The sequence below is a fragment of the Megalops cyprinoides genome, chromosome 8 (genome assembly GCF_013368585.1).
Source record: "Megalops cyprinoides isolate fMegCyp1 chromosome 8, fMegCyp1.pri, whole genome shotgun sequence".
In the NCBI taxonomy this organism is placed as follows: domain Eukaryota; kingdom Metazoa; phylum Chordata; class Actinopteri; order Elopiformes; family Megalopidae; genus Megalops; species Megalops cyprinoides.
Genome location: NC_050590.1, coordinates 25602665 through 25629975, shown reverse-complemented (window position 1 = coordinate 25629975; position 27311 = coordinate 25602665). Strand labels below are relative to the sequence as shown.

General features: G+C 38.9%; 1 protein-coding gene across 1 annotated transcript in view; it reads left to right on the top strand.

The window, feature by feature from the left end:
• The first annotated feature begins 4550 nt into the window (after positions 1-4550).
• Positions 4551-27311, top strand: part of c8h11orf49 (chromosome 8 C11orf49 homolog) — a 51543-nt gene continuing 28782 nt past the window's right edge. The window contains exons 1-3 of the mRNA XM_036535558.1: positions 4551-4724; positions 9797-9899; positions 17393-17523. Coding sequence (XP_036391451.1) covers positions 4682-4724; positions 9797-9899; positions 17393-17523 — 277 coding nt within the window. The 5' untranslated portion in view covers positions 4551-4681. The remainder of the gene's footprint in view (positions 4725-9796; positions 9900-17392; positions 17524-27311) is intronic.

Here is a 27311-nt window from a genome sequence, read left to right as displayed (position 1 = left end):
ACTGCTTGACATAAATGCCTGCTTTCCTGGCAGGATCAGGGATGACTGATGGAGTGGCATGTCCCATTTAAACTGGCACAGAGATGGACCTCAGCCCAGCCATGATGTAACTTAACACACCCAGATCCAAAGGACACATTGGAAACCACCAGATCAGGCAGCTGTGCACATAGGCCTGCCCTTCCCTGCTTGGCTGTGGTTTTGAAATATAGGGTTTTTCTGTTTCTTATTTCTGTGAATGCTGTGTTCCCCTTTATTTCACTTTATGGGTTCATTTAAATATGCCCAGAGTGTACATCTCAGTCATAAAAAATTCAGTGGAAAAAGACTTGCCCACTAAGCAATGGAATCCAGAGCTCCATTCAACAAGTCTTGTTGCAGGCTTTTAATTTTAAAAATATATTTTACATTGCCAGACCTACACACAGTGTGCAGACTATGATCTATGAAATTGCAAAAAAAGATTCTTTTTCAATTCAGATTATCATTGATCTGTAACATCTGGCATGTCTTCTCCATTTATAGTCATCACCAAATTAAAAAGCATCAGCTTTGATTGTAAAATGAGAATATGGTCTCTACCAAAGGTTACTCAGAATGAAGAACATGAATTCTGAAAACAAAACAGTCTAAACTCATATTCAGTATTTAGCACAATAATAGCAAGAGCTGTTTTAATCTGGAGAAAGAATGTACATATTTTTCAAAAATAAAGATACAACAAATATATGTTGCTGTGAAATGTGCATAATTCATATTTTGAAGGTATTTCATATACTTGAAAAGGGACTCCTGTCTCTCTCTCTCTATATCTATCTATCTATTTATATATATATATATATATATATATATAGAGAGAGAGAGAGAGACTTATATATAGAGACTCCATATATAGAGTTACTTGTAAATGCTTCATAATTAGTAAACATGACTAAACAGCCACTGTGCATGAATTGTACATTGTGTGCATGTATCATGTTAAACACTGCTGAGCTGAAAGAATACACATAACACTTGGTTGTCAATCATTGCTATTTCCAATGGCCCAATTCACAAAATCAGTTTTTTTCAGTCAATTCTTTTATTGTGTCTAATCTAATCCAATATATATTTTGAGTCTTATTAATTCCTCTCATTGAACAATTCAGAACAATGTGGTACTCTTGCTATGCTCTAATACCAGCTGGACCATATCCAAGTAATGGCTCTCTTTGATTTTAAAGCCAAATCAAAGACAGAGGTGAAAAGCAGCACAATGACACCAAGACAATGCATGGTTTCTTGGTGAAAAGACATTTCAGCATGCCAGATAAGCAGAAGAGAGGAAATGATTTGTTTTGGGCAGAGCAGTTTATCAGATCAAGGGATGTGTCACGGTGTTTCATTTGTGGCCCTACCCAAGTGGTTCATCCACAAACCTTCAATATCGTACAGACAACAACAGTCTCAAAAGATCCTGAAAAATTCATCAAAGTGCTAAGGGTACAAACACAGATAAGCCTTAAATTGGCTTGATGTTGTAATAAACAAGACTATGTTTCCGCTGTAAAGCACTGTAAGTTCTGCTGCTTAATAGGCTTCCCACTGGCTCTGGCAAACTTCCATTTCCCATCACTATGTAGCCAAATCTTTTGCTGTCTCCCAATAGTGTGTCATCTAATGGTGTCCTCTGCTTATAATGAAATTGTCAGTAGTTTTCTCTGCAGGACTTTCCACTGGCATGAGACCAATAGCCTTCTCCTGTTGCAATTTTCATACAGAATACAGAGATATCAGACTGCATCAGACCAGATGATTTGCAATAAGTGTAGTAAACAAGGGGTGTTCGGTTGTGCTCCAAGGAATATTGAAAAGCTTGGTGAAAACTGGAAAGACACTCAGTGGCTGGCTTGTCTTGATGAATCAGTCAAAAAGTGCTACGGACCTCTGTCTTGGAACTGATTTGAGACCAATGCCTTCTAAAGTGAACAAACTTAATTACTATTTTTTAGTTTTGTATAATGTTTTCTAGTATAAATAGGTGCACTGGCCCTGGGCCTATTAATGTGTGGCAATGATACAAATGCAGCTGCTTGAGCCAGTGTCCATAAATTTCATTTCATGCTTCATTTCTTGAGTTAAGGAACCAAGATACAAACGGCTTGAGTGATAATTGTAGTGCTGAAATTTGCGCTTGTAAACACATTTTTTTTACACAGAACTTAGTGCCTGCATGAGATTTTACTGGTGAACAACAAAAACAATATGATTTGAATGCTGATGTGAGGTTCTCTCCCCTGCAGCACTTCTAAAAAATTAGTGCCTCTGAAATCATTTTTTTAATTTAGTCATTTTTGTAACAAAAGATAGAAATGACAAAAAAATCCAACTTTGATAGATTTCATTTCAATAACACAAAGAGACATGCACATATAAAAAAAAAAATCTTACATTGGTATTCCACAGTCTGTTTGAATATGGTCTGGTATTAATTTTTTTATTATTATTTGTCTACAAAGCTACACAAACTGGCAATAGCAACATTGTCAAGACTGGTTTTGAACTGCCTGGAGCCATCCTTTTGGGAACATATCATTACTAACACCACAAAGGAAATATTATGAACCAGGAACATTTGCAAAAAAAAAAATTAAAGTTTTGATAATTCAGCTATATCATGCTGTGGAAACAGACAAGCTTTAGGTTTAGCTACAGTCCAATTTAATGCACATACACTATTGTGATTCATGTGTGAAAGGCCAAAGGCTGACTGAAAACATGGAGTCATCATCATGTGATATCTACAGAAATCATTTTATAACAAGAGTCACACATCAGGACATTGTGATTATTTAAAATACCTGTTTGCTGTATAAACAGGACCACTAGTGTTACAAATGATAATAGCTGATTCATGTTGCATGGTTGCGCATTGCAATGTGTATTCAGTGTTCAATCTAGTATTGCTAAAATGTATAGAAATTAAACGACTTCCAGTTACCCTCAGTATATCTGCCTTGTCATGGCTTTGTTCAAGGCATGTCGATATTGCAAGCCTGTGTCAATATTGCAGGTTATTTATTTAAATTAACTAATCCGGCAATATCATCACCACTGACAAACTAAAGGTCACATGTCTTAAGATATTCATACATAGAATATGTTAAAAAAAAAAAAAAAAAAAAACTACCATATTGGAAAGTATCTATGTTGAAAAACAGTCCAATGAAACAATTATATGAATTGATTATAGTGGCTTGGCCAATACACTGTTGTTTATGGGCAGAAATAAAATGGATGGATCCCCCAAACAACTGTAAAACCACAATTGCCATGCCACAATCACAATGGTGAATATCAAGTTCCTGAAGTAAATATCCATGTCAGACCAACATTGTAACAACATCTCCTGTGTATGCTTGCTAATTTGTCTTGAGGAGAGATGTACTGTATTGCCTTTGCCAGGGTAATCCCTAGATGGTCTTTGTCTGTGGAAAAACACCAATGAATCCCTAGGCAGCCTTGACAAATGAAATGATTTAGTGCAGAACCAAGGGAATCTGGAAGTACTATAAACTTCTTATTCAATTTCCTCTCAAACATAGGCTGCCCATTGTAATAATTGTTTTTATTCAAATAATGATACTCCATAACCCTTAATGTCTTTAACATGTCTGAGACATATTCAAATGTGCTGAGAATGAAATTTGTGAAATCTGTGTTACTGTAGTAAGCAATATAGGCACATGCTTGTTAGTCCATTGCGTTCTTAACTCTGATTATTGAATCATTGCTGTTTGGATGCAATCAATGTCTGCTAATTATGTGTGAAATGGGATCTGGTAATATACAAATGTACCTCCTTATCAAAAGATAGTTTTTCACTTGTGATATTATTTGGGGAAAAAAGATGGACTTCAGGGCTTTGGGAGTGCAGACTTAGATTAAGCTACTGAACTATCCTGCTTCTCTGGCACCAGTGGCCTGTGGGTTTCAGACTCCTGAGTCTCATTTAGCCTTATTTTCTTTCCTTACCCCCTTTTCTTCTTTGACAAATGTTAGCAAATGAGCATCCACAAATTGGCTTCAATGGCACAAGCTCTGTGTATATTGGGGCATGCAGCAACCTGACAAATTACTGATTGGCTTGTTTGTGGTTCATGGTTTCATTTTTTTCCCAGGAGAATCTGATATTTTTCAAAGCAGGTTTGATTTTCACGGTGTTAGGTAAAACACAGATTCATTCAGAAGGCTAACATTCAACCTTATAGGGTTTTCTTTTTATTTGAGTGTGTGCGCGCGCGCGCTTGTTTTCACATATGCCTACTCGTGCTAGGAGTTATAAATCAGTTTAAATAAAAGATCATTCTCTATCACTGCTATGTAAGTAACTAAGATAAAGCATATGATTGCAATTAATTATCCCGGTAAGAGTTCATCAAGGAATGTGGTATTTAAGAAGGAAAAATGTAATTTAGGGATGAGAAACGTAGGAACTCTTCAATCGGACAATTGTTGACAAGGGGTTTCTTTAGATGAAACATGTCCGGCGGTACTGCTGTTATGGAAACCAGCAATGTCGGTTTAGAACGTAGCTGGCTAGGAAGCTATTATAGAAACCGTGTATTAGACAGCTAGTAATATCCTGTTCTGTTCGTTCATCAAAAAAGCAACAGTCCTGTTTTTCATCAGCGAAATTAAAATGAATGCCGACCGCTTCACGCTTACGGTTGATGAGTACTTAGGTAACGTTGCATCTCCCCTATATTCCTTGCTGGCTGAATAGCTAGGATGCAGGCTAGCTAGCATGTGACTGATAGCGTCCACCGTATCCGCTGTGGCTATAGCTATTTCACTTCAGTTAGCTGCATATTTTTTTATTGCTGCATGTTCACTATTTAGCCAGCCTGCTGTCTTTGTAATTATGCATTAGCAAAACTTTGCGAGACAGCTAACCGCTCACTTAGATTTCAGCATAGCTCGGTGATGCTAGCCAAGAAATAATAATGCTAACTAGTTAGTCTAGCTGTGTTTGCTGAGCAACACAACCATAGCTAGTCAGATAGTTAGCCGGTTGTATCTTAAACTAACTTCATATTATCTCATTAACCAGGTGTATGTTTAGTTACCAATTCAGGATATGACCCTTAACTGAAATAGTGTGGCAAACATTAGGACAGTTCACTAAACTTAGCTAATTAGGAATGCATTATTAATATAGTAAAGGCGCTCTCTTTCTCTCTCTTTTAGCTAGCTAGCCAGCAAGTTCCATTAAACAGTGTTAACTAGCTAGATATTTACATATTATACCAATATATACATATTATCTGAAAACAGTGCTAAAACAAACATACAACAATTAATTGTTTTACTATATATCTTGCTAGTGCCTAACCATTTTTCAGAGCAACAATAATTACCAGTGGTCACATATTGTGGCAAGGGCCAAGCAGTTAATCATATGGTCAACGCTGCTGTAAGGTACATTACCGTGCGCTTGGCACCGGCTTACATTAAAAATACCTGACATTCAATATAGTATAGGTACAATAATGCTCACTAAAATGCTAACCACTGTTCTCTATGACGTGTTCTGTAGTTAAGATCTTTTGCTTGAATCTGTCGGGATTGTAATGGTAGGATCAGACATCATGAATTTGTGCAAGGCGCGTTTGCTGAGCAGTCAGCTGTTATACAGGCTCAATTATGTGTCTTTAATTTCATGTATCAGTTCATACAACTGGGTATTTTGTAGGGCAGTTTGGTGCCCTGTTTACATACCTCCTCATTCAGGATTTGCAATTTGAAATTCCTGGTTAGTATAGTTCCTTAATCCTGAGTGATATCCTCAGTTGAGACTAGTGAGTTCATATAAGACAATGCTGAATCTTTTGTAATATAAATAATTTGGTAAATTATTTAATAAATATTTAATTTTGTTTTCAGACAAGTGGTAATGCAATAGTGGTAATGCAATAAATATGTTTTGTAAAATGCCAGTGATTGAATGTCAGTGGAGATCACAAGATGTTGGTTTCTAGTTTCTAACAAAAATTAAAACAAAAAACTCTTGTTGCATGTTTCAGTTAAATGTAAATTCTCTGCATCTGTTTTCATTCACTGTGTGGTATCCTGTCTGATTCGGTCAACAGCTGATGCGTCCAATTGAAGGATTGCCTCCAAACCTTTAGTGTGTTTCACATGTAACTGCAGTGATACATGTAGCTTTATTTGCATCTCATGCTTGCCTCATCATACTCACCTCATACTGCCTCCTCACTTACGGAGTGCCTTGTGTGAGAATTTCAGAATTCACAAAACTGAACTGGATTTACCGAAATGAATAAGAATTTTGTGTTTTGTTCTGGAAAGCAAACATCTCAGAACAACATCTATATACTAAACAAGACTATACTAAACAACACAATCTAGTATATGCCCCTTGTGACCCTTCTGACATTGATGTAGATTTAATACATCTTTGAAAAGAAAAGGAAGGAAAGGAAACCTACATCAATTTAAGTCTATTTTTGGGTCACAAAATACACATACCAGTCTGTATTGTGTGCAGTGTTCTTGCTTTGTATATGTTTTTGTATGTGACCCACCAAGGGTTAACCCAGACTTTTACATTTAAGAACCACTATGTTATAGGTAATATCACGCAGTAGATGAGAATGTTCCATCATGGTGGATGGATTTGTATTTTGTGCAGGCAACAACCAAATAATTCTAGCCAGTCAATATTTTCAAGAGCTCACTGCTATAAAATTGATCGTTTGATACAGTGTTTCCCTAGAAATAGTTGGTTAACTTGAAGGCTATATCTTGGTACCACTGCTTCTGCAAGTTCCACCAGGGGATATAATTTTGTGATGTAGTGTGAGCTGTACAAATTAATAAATCGGTATGCCATTGTATACTGCAAACAGTAATTTAATAATGCAGAACTAGTTTACAGTATATTCAACAAATAACTAGGTTTTTGTTCCGTATGGAAATAAATAGATATTCAAGGCCCAGAGATTTGCTCAGATGTGATTTAGGGATTATTGAATCGCTCTCTGACACTTTCGTGTAATGATGGCAGATGTTGCTCAGTCGGTTCAACCCATATTAAAAGTGATGTATCGATTTCAAAGTCAGTGCCTGTACTTTCTCTCTCCAGCATCTCAGATTTGTTTGCATGCCATCTATCTGGCCTAAAGGGAGTGTATTAAGTTTTCTCTCGCCAGTTTAGAAAAAAGTGAAATCATACAAAACACAAAGCCCTCTAGGCAGCTGTGTCCACTGCCAAAAATTTCATATCAAGCACTTTAAGGAAGCAGAAACCAACAAGTAATAACTCCATCATATTAATCAACAATCTCTAAAAGTCAGATATAAAATGGGAATCAATCTGGCAAAGAGCCAGTCTCCATGTTTTTGGAATTTGAAGAATCAGGTCATGTTAGCAGAGAATGTAAGGTTGTTCTGTAGCAGATGGAGGGATGGAATGGCTTTGTGTGTCTGAAAAGACTGTGATCTACGCCAGCATCTCTTGGAAATGTGCTGTTCTGCTTCTAATGCAAGGATGGCTTTTGTACCATCTGCCAACTACACAGTTGAAGAGTATTCATCATTTCACCTTTAAGCTAAGGGAGGAAAGATTTATTGAAATTGTAGATTTGCTTGAACCCAATCCCCCACCCATTGTTGTTGGAACTGTCAGGGATGGGTTTTCAGCCTCCCATATGACATAATGTTTTGACCTGTTTGAAAAATCTTTTCTAAGGTGCTTTCCAGGTTATTTTTTCCCAAGGTTACTCTAAGCAATGCTGTTGTTGTGTTAATCTTGAACCTTTTTTTCTTAATATATTTGTCTCATTATAGTCATGAAGTGGGACTTGGTAGGGATTGTGTGTTGGATTGTGTTGCTTGAGGCATACTAGCCTGTTTATTGCAATGACATGAGTGGCAAAGAAAATTCTGTCTCCTCCCTGGCCCCACTGTCCCCTTGTTTCCTCCTCTATCAAAGGTAAAGCAGTTCCTTTCTGTCATACTGAAACTGTTTGGTTTTCTGGAGAGCAAATAGTGGTGTAGCATAGTCACCTCTAGCTGCACTGTATAAATTTCACTTTTATCTTACTAGAGGGTACTATTAGCTTTCTTATTTACCCTAGCAAAGCCATCAAGACTGGAAAACAAAGGTCTATATTTAGTTGCTGTAATCTAAGAGCACTTTTGATCTTGATGTTTAGCCTGAAAATAGTGTTTAGTGGACAATGAAAGACTAAAGAAGAGTTTAGAAATTTTAGGCCATTTTAGTCTGCCCTTAAAAGTCCCTTGATCACAACGAGCTTACTTGGAGTATAGTCAGGTACAGCCATCAGGGGTATGAATCAAAAATAATGGTATGTGTTTCAGAATGAAGAGGGACAACTGAACACAACTGTAACCTCATTGAAATGTACAGGGTGTTCATAAAAACCTGCACTACTAAGGTGGCATATGGCATGACCCCCTTGAAAAAATGGGTTATTGGGCAAAGTTCCCAAGCCACCTCGACCCTCCCTGAGCATGTGCCTGCATAATCAAAAACAAAAATATGACACAAAGGTTAATGGACAGGGGACACCTCTCCCCCCCGACTGCTACACTCTGCTACCAAATGGCGTCTGGTGGTCCCGTCACATTGCAGCGCAAAATCATTATCCAGAACTTTCTCCGCTGTTGTCCCCCAATGATGTAATGAACTTCCACACTTCATCCGTTCTGCCAATTCCCTCTCTGTCTTCAAGAAACATCTAAAGACACAGCTCTCTCACCTGAACACCTGAAACTCTTTCCCTATTTAAAAAAAAGAAAATGTAATCTAATTTTTTAATGCACTCATTATCTCTACCAGCTAGCTTGCACCTTGTCTGGCCAACAGTTGAAACCTGGTCATGCAACGCTTCTAATATTGTTGACTCCTTATGGTTATTTGCTTGTGTTGTACTTTGCCTCACTTGTAAGTCGCTTTGGATAAAAACATCTGCCAAATTAATACGTGCAAATGTAAATGTATTATGGAGTGTTGAGGTTCAGGGCAAATAACACGTTGGCCAGCTTTCACATGATACATGAAGATGCAAGGAGAATACACATCATTGTGAATTTGATCTCACGATTATGGTCATAGTCCTTGGTGCACATTTGTGGCCTTCATTGTTAAAGAGAAAAATCCTGCATTGGGTGGAAATGGCTGAAAGAAAGGTGTGAAGAACGTGAATTCTTATACATAATAGGAATAGGCTAATACTAACTTATGTAATACTAAAACCTTTCTACTATGCAAACTAAACAACACTGTTATTTGTTATTTTTGTCATCAAGGCATGTTTCAAAATTATTTCTTCTTACTGGAAAAAGCATTTGTATAGTATGAAACCATTGTGGATGCTATATGCTCTAAAATCTCAGTTCAATACAAACGTTGGAAAAAGTACACCCCAAGAGATGCAGGTGTATTTGCCTTTGTATTCATGGATGACGGTAGCTCTCTGTCTTGTGAAAACATTTGCCCTTCAAGTGCTGTTTACACTAATATTGCCCTCTCTAGCAGACAGCTTTTCCTCTGGAAAGATATCATTCTTTTTATGTCATGCATCATTATTCTCAGTGGGGTAAATGTATTGGCCTTGAAATGTGAGTAAAACGATTATGACTAGTAAATACCGCCACGGCATGGTGGTAAATATAACTTTCTAATGGCTGAGCTGTTGCTGTCCCATTATTTTGTCACTGTTCATGATGGCCATAATGCCAATGTGTCTCAATTATTTCTCTCCACTAGCTGAGAAGAATGTGCTCTTCTACATGGAAGATGCAGTGAACCAGCTGCTGGAGCACAAGGAGGAATACACCCAATTTGGAATTGCTCGATACTTTGCTGAGTAGTAAGTTGGTTACTTTTTTATTACCTGGAATGCAGCATGCTCGAACATGATCAACTCAATGCTCCTATGACAGGTCCTGATTAACTTTTTAAAAAGCATTGATTACAAGATACAGTTAAGAGGCTTGTGTGTTACTTTGTGTTTCTAGCAAGATCTGGCCTTTAACAAAGGATTACTCTGCAAAGTAGAGTCATATCCTTACATCCTTTAATCCTTCCTTGTTTGTTGTGTCTTTGTTCCCCCTCCTTCTTGTGTGTTTGGAGACACGCATGCACCCACAATAGTCATTTTAAGGAAACCCTGTGTCCAGCCAGATCTGAATTGCCATGATCTTGGACCTTATCCTTACAGTATACCTGTACTGTTGCAAATTACAAGTAATTGGTCCCATAACTCATACTGCTTGGGTAGCTTGATGAACTAACAGGGCTGTTAGCTGTGAATTACACAGGCATGTCTTGATAAAAGCTTACTTGCCACACATGAATGTACCTACTGCTTTCAATTTAATGCCTGTCTATGTGGTCTGTCTTTATTCTGCTTTTCAGCCTGATGTGGGTACCTATGAAAATTGAAGCTGTGAACTATGTTAAGGAGAAAAAACTCTCAACAGCTACCCCATTGTATGGCATACTTGAGAAATTTTGAATGTGTTTGGTAACATAGCCGCAGGAACATGTCATACAGAAAGCCTGACAGGCCTGCTGTGTGAGTCCTAGTCAGTTGAGAAAGAAAAGAGAAAAAAAACCATATTTGGCCCCCACAGCTCAGGTAGCTGAGCCATGTAGAAAGATATGATGTGGCGTACTTAACCTCTGTGCATTTGATTAAAGTATTCAAGTCATCGATAGGGTGTGAGTAGAGGAGAGCGCTATAGCACATATGCCCCTTCCTGAAATGAATGGTTGGCTAATGAAGTGATGGGCCTATGAAAGCTGCAGACTCCTTGTGTCTATAGTCAGTGAACCAGAGAGCCGTGGTGCTGTGGTGAGTTGGAAAATGTCTGTGGCAGAGGATAATAAAATGAATGGTCCTTTTCAAAACAAACTGCAGGATGTGATTGAACTTGAAAAGTTTTGCAGTAGCACCTAAAAAGTCTGATCATGCAGGCAGAGTAATTTTAATGTACATCCATTTATACACAAACTGTACTGCACAGTCACATTGCCATAAAAATAGAGTATATATGAAGCCAGTTCCAAAGTGTCATGCTTTCCACTTTCCCTAGTGAATCTGTGCTGAGATGGACTGAGGAGGGCAATACCCAGCAAACTGTTTTAGAATGTTTTATTGTGTATCATGTGTCATTCAGCAACAGGATTGGCCAGATTTGGTCTTGGAGAGCCTAAAGGGTTCTACATATCTCCTATGAGACCAGAGCTGCGAGACTGCATCCACAATTTGGTTTTTTCATCCAGCAAGGGGCCCGAGGTCTACGCACAATTTTAATTCATACTTGTAAAGTGCTTGTAACCAGTGTGAATCACTGTTGTACATCACATGAGCTTAGCTTCCCAGTTATCAAGGTGAACAATGTGAACAGAAGTCAACCAATACAGTATTGCTTAACCATGGTAGAACCTTTACTTGTATTTCGTTTGCCAGAAAGTTTTGATATTTGTGTTAAGAGCAGCACAAGACCTGCTGTTGAGAAATACAGTAAGTCTGCAGAGCTATAGAAGCTGCAAAAACTGGGGTATGAATGTCTGTTTCAGCTAAAGGACATATGTGGACAAGCAAAGACCTGCGCACTTCGCTTTAAGCTACGTGGACGTCTGAATAATGAATTGGTCTTGGGTGTCCTTCAAATCATTCTTTCCTCATTTATTTGGATCACTGATTTGGCCAAGGTAAACTGAATAGCCATACCCTTAAGGACCTGGTTTTAATTGGGAGAACTCAAAGACTGCTAGCACTCTGTGGTCAGGATTACATACTTCTGTTTCACAGCTAACCTGCTGCAACTCTTGCCTGTGTTTTGAATGTTGTTCAAGACCGGTACACACAGCAGTATCTTAGATGTTGACAAAAACAGCCTCCATCTTCAAAGTGCAGACAGAGACTAGGCCCTACCAGACTGAATGGGAAGTGTGAACTCCGGAGTACAGTACAATTTGACATTTCTGATTGGCTTCCTGGTTTCTCAAGCTGAGTAGTCAGATTGCATTTCCCCCTGATGTTTCAGACTTTCACCAGGCTGTTGTTTAAACAGTTCTTAAAGTTTTAATAATTTCCAGTCCTGGGGTGCTGTAAGAATGGCATAATTCATTTGCTGAAATAAACAGGTGTATGTGAAGCACTTCTCTCTATAAGTTTCTTTCTGAAATGGAAGAAGCACCACCATACCGCACCTCTGAAAGAAATGATACATTTCAATCACTTGTGTTTCTAAAAGGAAATAATCATTTATATATGGTAGCCAAACCAAAACTGACCAGACCCTCAACTCAGTGTAAAAATTGAAAGCTCAAAGCTGTCCAATTCTGACTGACTGTGGAATGACTAGATTTGTTAGAAGATTTCTAATGAAAGCATCTTTGGAACAAAAACTATCTATCTATCTTTAAAAATGCATATTTTATTAAAATGTTTTCCTGTGTAAGGAAATATGTTGGTGAATTTTTGTTGGTGAATGCCAGTCCTACTTATTGTATATTTTTTCGGAGCATAATACAAAAATCTCCTATATGCAAGTATTCTGAGCCAGTATATAGGCCAAAGCTGTGTACAGAGCAGAGGTGCAGGAATGAGTTTTGGATGTTGCCTTAATCTGGATTGCATCTGCATCTATTTGTAGAAAATAACAGCATAAAAATGTAAACTACACAAATCATCCTGAATAAGAAATTATTCAGGAAGGCTATAATCGTACAGTAATGATATACTGATGAGTGATGCTAATAATACAGTTTAAAGCAATCAGTGATTAGAATTTTTGTTTAACTTTGTGTAGCTCCTCTGATTCTCCATTTTGCCATTACCAGTCATCATTCACTTCACACAGCCAGCAGCAGTTACAGATGTCCCATCAATCCTGAATATTCAGGCTGCACACCTATGAAAGATGTCATCAGGATAGTGGTGAGATGCCACAGCAAAGCTGGAGGAACAAACTGAAGGCAGCATTCAGGAGGTGTGGCTTCATGAGAGACAGTGGAAAATATGGGACTTCAGTGTCATTGATGGTGTGTTTATCATGCACAGCTATGAAAGCTTCAGGTTTACAAAACAACACAAAGAAATCAAAATGGCCTAGCAGCCATCTTTGTGCAGACAAATGGAAAATTCTCCAGAGAGGGGCTTGCCACTAGACATTGCCCCATAGTATCTGCACATGTGTTTGCTAGTTGATCCTTTGTGCCCCCTCTGATCTGTTGAAACTGCTCTGTAGAGGTCTACAGTGTGGAGGGAGCACTGATTTGGGTATGTCTCCCTGACAGTATTCAATGGGCTAAACTACCATGGAGCAAATGCAGACTCAAATGCATTTGTGTCACAGGTTATGCTACTGCATGAGTTCATCCACTTTTAACCACTTTTAATGTTTTGTGAAATGTGAAAAGCCACTAGTGTCAAATGTGACCACTAGCATGGAAATTCGTGAAAAATATGTTGTGTCATGTAGTTCATACATTTGTATGTATTTATACATGTATACATGTATACTGTATACATGTGCAAAGTCATGAATTTAATGAATTGCCAGTTGTACAGGTATTCTGAGGAAAATCGTTGTGACTAGGTACATGACACCAGTACAGTATTTCTTTTTTGGTGCCCGACAATGTTATTTTTTAACACTATCCTGTATTACTGTTAGCTTTAGAGGAATTTCTGTGAATGATTTAGAGGAGTTTTAACCTCATGACTAATTTATTCATCTCTGCACAGGCCTCACATCCCTTTTTGACCATGAGCTTGGTTGAGACTGAAAGGCAAATTCCTCAGCACAAAGAAGCTGGTATTTATATCCATATCATGCAGACCCTCTGAAAGGCTTTGTCTGGAGAGGGGTGCAGCCCCTAGAGGAAGGCCTGAAAGCCTATCCATGGAGAAGAGATTAAGTTACTACAAACCACTAGATGCTTTTGATCAAAGGGTGGAGGCGGGCTACTTTTATCATTATGCTCCATGAATGCAAGGGAATAGGAGATTTTTTTTTTTTTTTTTAAAGGTCATTAACTGGAATGAGGCTGGAATAAAAACAGTTTGAATTACTTGGTATGGAGCTGAATGATGTTAAGAATCATTTGGATGTGCTTGGGAGAGGAGTGGGGTTAAGTAGAGGAGAAGAGTATACTGAGTTCTTAACATGTTTATCTCAAAGGACAGTCAGACTTACTGTTGAAGTATTGACTCATTGGTGCATTCTTTCAATCCGTCATCAAGCGGGGCAAGCATTGCACTGCTGTTTATTCAGTGTTTGTCTGTACAACACCAGCCTGCCCTTCTGGCCAGGGGAAGGCTGAGAGTGGAAAAGTGCCATCATTGTTATTTGTTTATTTAAATTACAAAGTGTTAGGTAAATAAACAAGGAAGAGGAAACAGCAGTTCTAAATGGAATCGTACAACAGTGTCAATCAATAGTTTCAACTGCAACAATGCTACTTGTTTCTTATGAATGGCTATCAGTTTAGCCAACTTTGATTTTCAGGAATTCTAGAAGTGAACTGCAAACTCCATGCATCAGTCCATTCTACCTGGCCGTAGAGGGCTAACCCACAAGATGTTGTTTTTAACTTCTGGCTTATTTATGGTGAGTTTCTACAAGTTCGTTATTTATAGGCCTTCCTTTTTGTGGTTAATTGTCTCCTATTTAACAAGGATAGTTGCCTCCATCAGCTCCCATTCTTTCGGTCATTGTTTTGAAAAGAACAGTATTGAAATGGATTCTTGTGATATTCATTGTCATTGCCATGGCCTCTCTTGATTGCACCTGGGATTTTTGAAGGTGGCAGTGCTCACACTTGGTTCTTTTGTGGTTACAAAGTCAATGGAAAGTGAAGATTGGAGTGGCTGGTCATTGAACTCCAGCAGATGAAATGGCATTTTAATTATTATAAAAAACCCTCTGTTATGGTTTTTTGTTTAATCTTGTCAGCAAGCAACTGTCCTTCATTAAAAAGTAGAAATGACAATATTTACTTAACAATAAAGGAAAAAGAAAAGTTTTTTCCATGAAATGATACTCTAGAATCATGACTGCTCTCAGGATAAACCCATAGTTGTGGGATAAAATTGGTTTCACAGTGCTTTGTATCAGCCCGAGAAGAAACACCAGGCTTGGTCTACAGGGCTACGATGGTTCCTGCCATATTTGCGACATGGATTATAGATGTGGGAGTCAAGCCTAAGGAAAAAGCCAAACTAAACTAAATGTATACGAGTCAGTTTTGCTTGCCTTTAATTTGTTGCCTTTATCAGTGTGCAGTTTAAAGTAGTGTAAATTGGCCTGGTGCTCCGTTACTTCAATATTGTCCTTAGGGAAACTAATGAGATTATAAGATCTGAAACTATCAGGCAGCTATCTATGGTGTCTGGTGATTGTAATTGCCTGATCTATATTTGGTAATGACATAATAATATCAGTGTTAACGTCCAGGGAGAAAACTGGAACACTGGTCGTTTTCAGTTTAAATACAAAATGAGTAGGAAAGAAATGTTGGTTCCATTATTTTTGCTTGCAGGCCATCTACACAGTAAAATGCAAAGTGTACAGTGAAGTTCTTATTTGGAAACCTTTAATGAAAGCCCAGAGAGTTGGTATAGAAGTTTTTTTTTTGTTAGTCTTGACAGGACTGTCATTTTGAATTGAGAGTAAAATCAAAAGAGAGGGAGATAAAGAGTGGATGAAGGTATAGTAGGGAGTGTGGGTCAAATGCTACCTTGTGGTAAAATGATGCGTATAACTCACAACTGGTAGAAACCCACATTGCTCTTTTTTCCATGCAGCTTGACTGCATTTGAAATACCTTTACAGCCTAATGCATAACATATAAAGAATTCCCACAATCTGTAAACTAATCTTTCCCACAGTCTAAATACTGAGAGAACAGTATGCAACATGTGGTTTGATTATTTTTCTTTGGTTTCTCTTCCCACTATTTACAGCTTCATCCCACTATTTAAGTTCGTATTTACTGCCTGTTTGATTTGCAGCAGACTGACATTAATGCTCAGCTCTTTCTAAAAGCTGCCTTTCAATTTTCCTGTTTAACCCTGATGGGGGCTACGCATGGGTCTCCATTGACTGGGTGCAATCTGTAGCTCAGAGTGCAGTAGGGGGCACTGTGACCAGATGGAGACATTGGCGCAGCTGTGTCTATTGTGGGTCTCCTAACCATGAAATGCCCACCCTTACACAGCTTATAATGTGGACACAGGGTGGAAGACTGGGATCGCAGTAACACTGTCCAAGTTCTGAGAGGATAATGGGTGATCATTTAATTTCGCATAAGCATGGGCAGATCTGATGTCTGAACCACAAGAAAGTGTTCTGCATGCGTAATACATACACATTTATACATGCACACATGTTGACACGCATGCTCCATCACTGCTTCCATGAAGTGTGTTGTTTTATTCCGTCTGTGTCAAATAAATACAAATGCTGGACAGATGACAGATTTCCCGCTGATTATATTTATATGCTTATTATTAGGAAATGGTCTAACACCGTTACATGTGAGATCGGTAATGAAAAGAGAGAAGTAAAATGCAAATACCTCAAGATGCAATCAAAAATAATGTGTGCTGTTAAAAACCACTGACACTGACATGAGTGGGTTCTGCTTTATTCCGTATAAAGTCTGCCATTGAAAATAAATAGCATGTATACCAGTGTGGACTACCATAATCGTTTTTCCTTGAGCACATTTTCAGGTGACTGTTAACAGCCACTTTGGACCTTAATTTTCCTAGATGTTCCGATTGCATCAAGCTGCGTTGCTGTCACCACCAATTGTGAGGATGCTATGATTACTAGGTGTAAACAGGCTATTGGAAATAATAGTTGTTGGTGTTTTTTCTTAAGGTTTGAAAAGTACAATCACAGTAATAGCCCTTCTTAATACAGTATTGATTGTGGAGCCTTGATCTTGCTCATTTTCCAAAGAAAAGCATGTCCTTTGAAATTCAATGTGTGTATCTGCTGCTTTTAGTGTGTACGCAGTTTGGGAAAATAAGCTGTCTGAACTGCCACTGTTTCAGATGAACCACAGGGAATTCAAGGACTCAAACAGAATGGGATTCATGTGATTCTAGTCAATTTCAACCCCTTTCTCATTCTCCATTATGCTTTGTGCTTACAGGCAAGAAAATGTGATGATTAAATAGTTTGAACCTGCAGAACAAAGTAATAAATGCCACGGACTCTCACAAAGCTTTGAATATAGAATGCTTGATATGAAGAGACCTTATGTTGAATTATGAGTTTACAGTGCTGTGCTCTTATGACAGATGTAATTTGTCTACCTTTTCACTGTTTTACACAGCTTTAGCAGTGTGAGGAATGGGAATCACATCCTTTTCAGAGAGTTTGCCTACATCAGGGCCACATCTCACAACAGGGCCTCCTTCATCCGCATCTTCTGGAGGTGTTTTAGACAGATCGGGAAGAATGGAGGTGAGGTCTCTACAGTGTTTTTGTATCCCTGTGTATGTGCATTTGTGTGAGTGAGTGAGTGAGTGTGTGTGTGTGTGTGTGTGTGTGTGTGTGTGTGTCAGTCTGCACATTAGCCTGCTGGTTGTCAGCTTTTATAGTACATACTCTGAGTGGACAGTATTTTATGGACTGCGCACAGGGTCATTGATATATTGCGTTTTTGCTGCCAATAGCCATGTCACATCTAAGATTATGTATGACTATGGATCTTATGAAATCAGTTATTACTGTGTGTGTGTCTGTCTGTCTGTGTGCATGTGTGTGTCTGTTCATTTGTTAATCCAGTGTTTCTCAATCCTACTCGTGGAGGCCCACTGTCCTGCATTTCTTCTGTCTATCCTTGCTCCAAACACACCTGATTGAAATTAGTGTGCATGCTCTTGATTAAATCAGGTGTGTTGATGAGTTCAGTCAGGTAGGTAGAGCAGAGAAAGATGGAAAACATGCGGACAAGGGGGTCCCCAGGAGCAAGATTGAGAATCAGTGTGTTAATCTGTGTATTTTTGCATCTGTGTAATAGTAGCTGTATTATCTTACATGTCTCCCCCAAGCAGATAAAGACTCGTTGCTTAGAAAAGAGATTGGCATTTCAAGTATAATTAATTTATTGGTTAAAGGTAAGCCTACAACTTGTGGAAGTGTAACAGAGTATGCGCCGTCATTTTGTTTGTGTCTGACACCAGGACCCAGTTGCACTGTGAAATGTTTTGTGCCCCTTCAGCCTGTTCACACAAGAATAGCACTAATATTAAAACTAAAAAAAAAAATTCCACATAGCAAAACTCAAATCAGCTCTGTACGCAGTAGACTGTATGGCTTAGGGTCTTTATTTGTCCATTTAAGTGAGCAATAAACAAAACAACAACATAGTACTAATGCAATATTCAGAGGTAATTTACTGTAATCTATAGAGAAGGGAAGGGGGAGCAATATTCTGGGCTTTGTATGAAGGTTAGACAGTAGCAAAATCAGGAAAGGGTTTCGTATGAACTTCTGTTATTAGTTATTAAAATAAATGAAGAGCTTTTTAATATACAGTAGACAGTATTATTAATGTAAGAAACCACATTAACATTTTAATTTACGGTAAAATGATTTGGTAAAAGCATCCTATCATGCAAATAGTGTGTAAAATGGAATTGTTTTTCTCAATAGAAATAATGGTTTCCAGCACCCCACTGTTAAGTATTGCACTCTTTCGTAACGCACATAAATATACAGTGTCAGTGTTGGATGGTGACTACCCAAGGGTCACTAAAGCACTAATGTGACAAAAACATAAGCCTACTACTTAATTGCCATCTTGGCTTTGCACACACAGGCTTCACACACATGTTTTTGAGAGTGAAGAAGTAAAATAATGAACAGATAGAATAATGCACATTTGATTTTCTTTGGGGAATCTGTCGCCAACTTTAAGCCAGTGCTCATCCTTGTTTGACTCCAGCTGCCAAGGCCTAGTGGGAAAAAGCATCCTTATTCTGTCACTCCAGAAGTACTTTTTGCTGACAGGCAAACCTTAACAGCTTGAGGACAAAAACCCCTCACAGCCATCTCTGCCTCTGCACCAATACCTGCTAGTGGCAGCAGCCAATTTAGGATTCAGGTTTGTGCTCTGTGCATTTTGACACTTTGGATGTAGGCTGTTGAAGGACAGATGCATTGGGGTGAAAGCCTGTTTTGGGCTTTGTAAATGCATGCCCTCCCACTACCAATTACTGGAGGGTTGCATGACAGTGGTGATTGTGTGTCCCGTGTTAGAGTTCCCCATGGATTCTCTGTGGCTTGGCTAATGACTCTTCCTGTCTGGAGCTGCAATTGCTGAAGCTGGGAAAAGTTTTTCCCATTGGCCAGGCTACCTTCCCATTTATTTATGGATCTGTTTGATCATGCCTGTTTAGACTCAGCAGCAGAGATTGGGAAATGGCACAGTGCACAGCTGTACCCTGCTGGGGTTTGAATATGTTGTTTGTTGTAACAAGTGATTTTTAATTTTCATTGTTCTTTATTGTGCTTTATTGTTCTTTATTCTTCTTTATTTGTATAAAATCACATGCATAAATATTCCGTAATGCCATGTGCCCATGTTGTAACATTAGCCTATTTGGCATAAAGAAATCTAGATAAGCACACAGCTGAAACCAGAACCAGGTCTTACTTAATTTAGGTTTGCTTGGCTGAGACATCACTGAATTGTCAGCCTTTCTCTCTTCAGATATATTGATCTTCGGGGTCAGCAAGCATACCAAGGGCATTTTGTAAAGCTTTTTTTGCGAAACCTTCAAATCAATGTCTATAAGTAATGGTATTTAAAAGTAGACTTGTTTTGCTGATAAGAAAAATGTGGTGCTACCAATTTTTGGGAGAAGGAGAAGAATAATAAACATGAAGTCAGCTGGCAGTCTAAGTGGAAATTTTCTGCATGCGCTCAGCTGAATTGTTAATATTTTTGGTAGTAAAGTGCCTCGTAAATTGAACCTGTGCAAACATGGCTGCAAAGCTACAACCTGAAGTGTGTGTCTTTTTTATTAATCTTTTGATTGTTGGATGCATTTTTAAAATACTTTCAAATATTAAACCTTGAATTTGAGGTGGAGTGACATGCATGTATATGTGAGCAGCATTTAGTTTATGATAAGATAGCAAAGTTGGCTCCGGTTTTATTTGGCCTGATATGAGTGGCTCAAGCCATTTAAAAAACCTGATGCTGATTCTAATGAAATTGTTGCACTTTTTGGGCCAAAGCACAATTCACTTTGTTTAAACACTGAGTTTTAACTCTGAGTTTGTCTTGACACTTTAATGTTTAGTGTTACTTTGAAGCAACTAAAGCAGATCAAATGCACTTTTCAAATGCCCAATTTTGATTTTTGATGCCCAAACATCTAAGTAAGTTTTGAATAACCTGATGGGTGAAGTTATAGTGTTGTGCTGTTGGAAAATTGATGTTCCTTGTTCTGATTGCATACTTGTGTTCACCAGGGACATTCTCCCCAGAAAACAGTCATAAAACTGCTATGATTTTTGAGGAACTTGATTTTGTATGACTTTGCTGGAAAATTGATCCAAAAATCTATTTTTGTGCCCCATTTATGCACTGTTCCCAGAAACTTCATTTAGAAGTCCCAGATGTTTGCCGCTGTAGCAATGTATTTTTTTGTAACTGGAATGTAACTGCAGACTGCTCTGTCACTGATGGTAGGGGCTCATTCGTAACTAACCACTGGAGCAAATGTCCACATGTGATATTGTTTTTTAGCTACTTGGGGTGGAATTGGGGTGGAATTTCTCTGCCCAAGCTGTTACTATCTTCACAGAAGTATGTGAGTAGCTGTCTGTAATAATCTTTGCAATATCCAAGTCCAAGAAGTCCAGAAAAGTTTTTGTTTTCACTCCATCTTTGAAGGTTTCAACTGTTGATAGAATGCCTCTAGTTCATCATCTGAACCTGACCAGTTGATTATAATGTCATAAATCAAACAATTGTTCAACAGCATACCTGAATTTTATGTTTGTTGGTTTGAAAGTAGACTTGACTTTAAAAGGCTTGATTGGATGCTCATTCAACACTAGAAGTTTTGTTCTTCTATAAAGGAGCAGAATACTAATTTTTGTCATTTTGGTGGTACCAAGCTTTGACATTTAATTTCTGTAGAACCTAAAATGGTCCACTTGGGTTTTTAAGTGAATGAGTTTGTGGGATGGAGTAAAAGGCAGACCCTTCCAGCTGTATTCAGTATTGGCATGTTTAGGAAGGCAGTGAAGCAATAGAAGAAATGTGTACAGCAGAAACTATTTTATACAATATGCAAAGCCTTCATGTTGTCCTGTTATGTGTTATATAGGTCATACTGTTGTCAGTGTGTGGAGAGGATTACATCCAAGATGTTGGTGAATGTGTTTCAATGTTCTTCTGCTGTTTGAACATTGGGAATGAATTTGTGTCTTGCATTTCATTGTTTTGCTATGGATCTCTGCTTCTACTGGCCCTTCCAACACTGGCAAGGTGGCTTTGGTAGCTTATTGAGGCATGTTATTTCCTGGATGCTCATCTTCATCACTGTTGGTCAGATTGGATTTTTTGGCTGATATGCTTAGGCTTGACCATGCCACCTCCAAAATACACTCAGCTTTCTTTGCAATAATTTTATACCTCTTGAGTTTATTGAGTGTCAGTTGTGTGAAATTCGTAGTCACTTAGTCAAGAGCAACTTTACTCTTTTTATGACCATTTTCCAGATCTGACAATACACCAAGCAGAATTCCTGCTCTACATTTTGTTCTCTAAGTAAGTTCATTTTAGAGACCCCTGAATTCATAATGATGTGCAATGAGAGTAACACTTGTTTGAAAGATGAAGCCTGTTGCCTCAGGGTTATTTGAGGCCCTGTTCACACCTGGTATTAACATGCGCCTTGGGTGATCCGATCAGAAGTGGACAGCTCTAAATACATCTGTTCACACCTGGCATTAAAATGCGTCCCCACATGCGTCCCGAGTGACCACTTGTGATCGGATCTCACTTCCCGACTCTATATGCAAATAAACACGTACATCATTTCCATTTGCAAATATAAGTTTACACATCATTTAAAGATCTGCTTGAACGAATCTTGTTATCACTGTCACTATGAAATAATGCGTGTTGTATCTATTAATAAAAACCTAGTTGACTAGCAAGCTAGATTCTGTTCATCACTGAAATTAAATACCCTTTACTCAGCCGCAGCTGATCTTTTGTTAAATTCTGTTTATCGTTGGAAAAAGCATAAACGCTAGATTAGAACATTTTGAACTTCACCTTATTTGTCTGGCACCTTGCCAGTATGGTTGAATTAAATACGCTAAGCAAGGTATTGTGTTTCCAAAGTTTCTTATGTTATTCACTGAAATGAAAATGTTTCATAATGTAGTTTAATATCAAAGGGTGTTTGTTGGTTTGCTAGTGTTGTGAATACATCTATGAATTACTTTTCTAAAACCGAAGCGTGCTTGTTATGGAAGAAGAGACATTTTAAAACGCTTAACGTGAAAGGGCTTAACGTGGCTTAATGTCCCAAAACAGCGATCAATGATGACCAAATTTCTCTCGTACATCTCTTGTCGTAAACACTTCCACCTGTCAAAAAATCAAAACTGAAATCCTATGAGTATGGACGCTTTTTTGATAGGAGATAGTGTTTGTGACATGTGAGATGTCAGACAAATTTGGTGATCATTAATCGCTGTTTTGGGACATTAAGCCACGTTAAGCTTTTTACTTATAATGGGCGTCAATGAAGAGGAAAATGTAGTGAGATATTGACCATACTCCTAGGATTTCGGATGGTTCCAGAACTGAGAGAGTCGCAGAATATAAATATCTTGGCATCTGGCTAGACGAAAAGCTTACATTTAAATATCATCTAGACAATCTTGTGACTAAACTACGACAGAAGATTAGGTTCTTTTATAGAAATAGAGCCAGCTTCCCTCTGTTTTGTAGAAAAGGGATTATTGAAGCAGTATTCATGTCAGTTTTAGATTATGGGGATGTGATTTATAGGCATGCATCTTCTTCTGTCCTCAAACCTCTGAACTCAGTTTATCATTCTGCCCTTCGCTTTATTACTGGTGATGTTTATGGCACCCATCATTGCATTCTGTATGAGAAGGTTGGTTGGTCCTCTCTTTCGGAGAGACGTGATAGGCACTGGTATTTATTTATTTACAAAGCCCTTATTGGCAAATTACCGTCCTATATTACATCTCTTCTGGACAGATCAGTAGGGACTTACCAAACTCGGACACATGACTGGCTCACACTCCATGTACCTAAAGTGAATTCTGAATTTGGAAAGACTGCATTTAGATTTCCATTCACATGGAGTAACCTACAGAGCACTTTAAAAATGGATAGTCTCATGAGTTATCAACAATTTAGAAGCAAGATTTTAAACTTTCCCAAACCAGAATGCCATCTGTGTATCAATCTTAAATGTCTTAAAGTACATTGAAAACTTTTGGGGGTCCCTCATACGGCTCACACACCGGGCACACCTCCGATAGCTTCGTGGCAAGCCATCCCACTAACACCATTTGTAGCGAAGGGCGAGAGCAGTCACCCCACCCAGCCTCGAACCTGTGTCTACGGGGTACCGAACATGCGACTTTGACCGTGACCCCAAAGAGCCAGGCTCGTTGGTATGGCAGTCAGAGCGCATACTCAACCATAGTGACAGCACTCTGTCACACTGCCCTCCCCTTTGGGAAGCGCGCCCATGTGCTTCACGCACCAAGGCGTCCTGCGCACCCACCGTACTTCTCCCATCCCAGGGCACCCCACTTACTGGTGTTCACCCATCTCTGGGGTCCCTCACAATAGGGCTGTGACGGTAATGATTTTTACTTATCGCAGTAATAAAGCAACAAATTTCCGCGATTTAGCGGTTTACCCCCCGGCACCACCCTTAAAAGAGTTTTAATTATTTTTCAAATCAAATGACAAATAAGAAGATGGTAAGGGAACATTAGGCTAATGGTTTGAAACATGCAACATAATTGAACATTCATGATGTCGGTAGGCTATCTACTACAATCACTGCTTGTATAAAGTGCTGCAAAAAAATCAAAATGTACTCATTCTTTATTTTGCTGCCGCATGAACTATTGATGGGTATAATGCATTTGTTAGCCCACCCACCCAGTATCACCACCAGCTGGCACTGATTACAGGTAACAAATTAGTGAGGATAGACCATCAGATTGTTCATGTTTATGGAAGATTAAATGTAAACCAGACATTGGGAGCCTGTCCTTGTATTTCATCTTTATTCGAATGTAGTGCATGCAATTAAGAGAAAAAGCATTTTCCCTGTACAGCAAAAACAAACTCTCTTTTGTTTTTGTTACTGAATTGAGATCTGACAGTTCTACATGTCTGACAGTGGTCTCTGATAATGATCTATCAGAGACGTTTCCTGGCAAATGTGGAGAAGAAAATGATTTATAGGAACACAGGCATGAGAGAAAATAGAGAGAGAGTGAGTCAGTGAGGTAGACCTCATTAGCCACAGCCTAGCAGGGCTGCCTCACCAACTAGGACAGGCTTTCATTAATGGTGTACTTAGCATCCAGCTCTGAGAAAGCCCAGAGCTATATCGTCTTCTACATATCAAAGTAAAGTGTACCTATGCAACCCAGGCCATGTCTGAAGGTGACTGCACAAGTGGTAAGGTTCACTGTGGGGAATTAATCATTAACCTGAGATGATTCAGCAGATTTAAGACATATTTCTTAATAGAAGACCAGTAAGCAGTAAAATTTTCTCTGAAAATGTAGGTTTTGTTTTATATTCACTGACACAGTGGCATTTTCTCTGCTTTGAGCCTGGTGAAGTTTATGTGTTTGAGAGTGCATTTCAGAGAGAAATGACTTTTATTGCTATTATTAATTTGCTATTTTTAAGATCTTTGCCTTGAGCTCAGAAGAACTCCATCGTAAACCTTCTATTGGCGCACATTCATATTTGTTTCAGATCTGTTGGTTATGTTGGTTGAGTTAACTTAAACATCACATAAACAACAACTTGCGTAGAGGACAGTTTTCCAGATGGCTTTCAGGGCAGCACATTCAAGCAATTGGCAAATTCAAAGCAACAAATGAACTGCAAGGGAGAAAAACAAGGAATTACAGGGGTAAATATAATCTGTTTTTTTTTAAACCAAATGTTAAATGCATCATTTTTGCAGTAAGGGATTCCATGCTACACAATTTGAACTATTTGAGGAGCTTTTTGGGTACTTCTCTTATGCTGATATTTCCTTATAAAGATATACTGTATTTTCCTGGTCAACCATCTGGACTGAGAAAAGCAAACATAATTAATAAAAGCTGTACAGTAAATACAAAGATTTAATGCATCAAACTGAAAGAGTGGGCCAGGTGCAGCAACATGCCCGTGCAGTGAGCACCCATTAATTAGCAGTTTGGTTTAGTTAATAATGAGCTCACTTAAGCTGACAGTTGAGAGGAACCACTTTGGTTATATGTCCTTTAATTGTTGAAAATTTTCCAGTTCTTACTTGTCTGATGGTGTTCATAAATGCCAGATTCTTGTCCCTTTTGATTCCCCACAAGGCTCCCAACTGAGTGTTTTTGTGCAGTCAATTCCATCTACATTGTGGCAATAATGGCTGATCAGAACACCAAGGCAAACCCATCTGGCTGCATTTCCACCTGTAAATCAGAGGCCTTTTTATAAGTGTGTTTTAAGTGCTGAAGGTCTAAGGCCACCTCCTTAGTTGTGTAGTCTAGACTCTATAATGGAATGACAGAAGTACTGACTGGACAGGGAGATGTGCTGATGGCTGAGAGCTACAGTGGGGAGAACAAGTATTTGATACACAGCCGATTTTTCAGGTTTTCCCACTTACAAAGCACGTAGAGGTCTGTAATTTTTATCATAGGTACTCTTAAACTGTGAGTGATGGAATCTAAAACAAAAATCCAGAAAATCACAGTGTATGATTTTTAAATAATTAATTTGCATTTTATTTAATTTAAGACATAAGTATTTGATCACCTACCAACCAGTAAGAATTCCAGCTCTCACAGACCTGTTAGTTCTTCTTTAAGAAGCCCTCCTGTTCTCCACTCATTACCTGTATTAACTGCACCTGTTTGAACTCGTTACCTGTATAAAAGACACCTGTCCACACACTCAATCAAACAAACCCCAACCTCTCCACAATGGCCAAGACCAGAGAGCTGTGTAAGGACATCAGGGATAAAATTGTAGACCTGCACAAGGCTGGGATGGGCTACAGGATAACAGGCAAGCAGCTTGGTGAGAAGGCAAATACTGTTGGCGCGATTATTAGAAAATGGAAGAAGTTCAAGATGACGGTCAATCTCCCTCGGTCTGGGGCTCCATGCAAGATCTCACCTCGTGGGGCATCAGTGATCATGTGGAAGGTGAGGGATCAGCCCAGAACTACACGGCAGGACCTGGTCAATGACCTGAAGAGAGCTGGGACCACAGTCTCAAAGAAAACCATTAGTAACACACTACACCGTCATGGATTAAAATCCTGCAGCGCATGCAAGGTCCCCCTGCTCAAGCCAGCACATGTCCAGGCCCATCTGAAGTTTGCCAATGACCATCTGGATGATCCAGAGGAGGAATGGGAGAAGGTCATGTGGTCTGATGAGACAAAAATAGAGCTTTTTGGTCTAAACTCCACTCGCCATGTTTGGAGGAAGAAGAAGGATGAGTACAACCCCAAGAACACCATCCCAACCGTGAAGCATGGAGGTGGAAACATCATTCTCTGGGGATGCTTTTCTGCAAAGGGGACAGGACGACTGCACCGTATTGAGGGGAGGATGGATGGGGCTATGTATCGCGAGATCTTGGCCAACAACCTCCTTCCCTCAGTATGAGCATTGAAGATGGGTCGTGGCTGGGTCTTCCAGCATGACAACGACCCGAAACACACAGCCAGGGCAACTAAGGAATGGCTCCGTAAGAAGCATCTCAAGGTCCTGGAGTGGCCTAGCCAGTCTCCAGACCTGAACCCAATAGAAAATCTTTGGAGGGAGCTGAAAGTCCGTATTGCCCAGCGACAGCCCCGAAACCTGAAGGATCTGGAGAAGATCTGTACGGAGGAGTGGGCCAAAATCCCTGCTGCAGTGTGTGCAAACCTGGTCAAGAACTACAGGAAACGTCTGATCTCTGTAATTGCAAACAAAGGTTTCTGTACCAAATA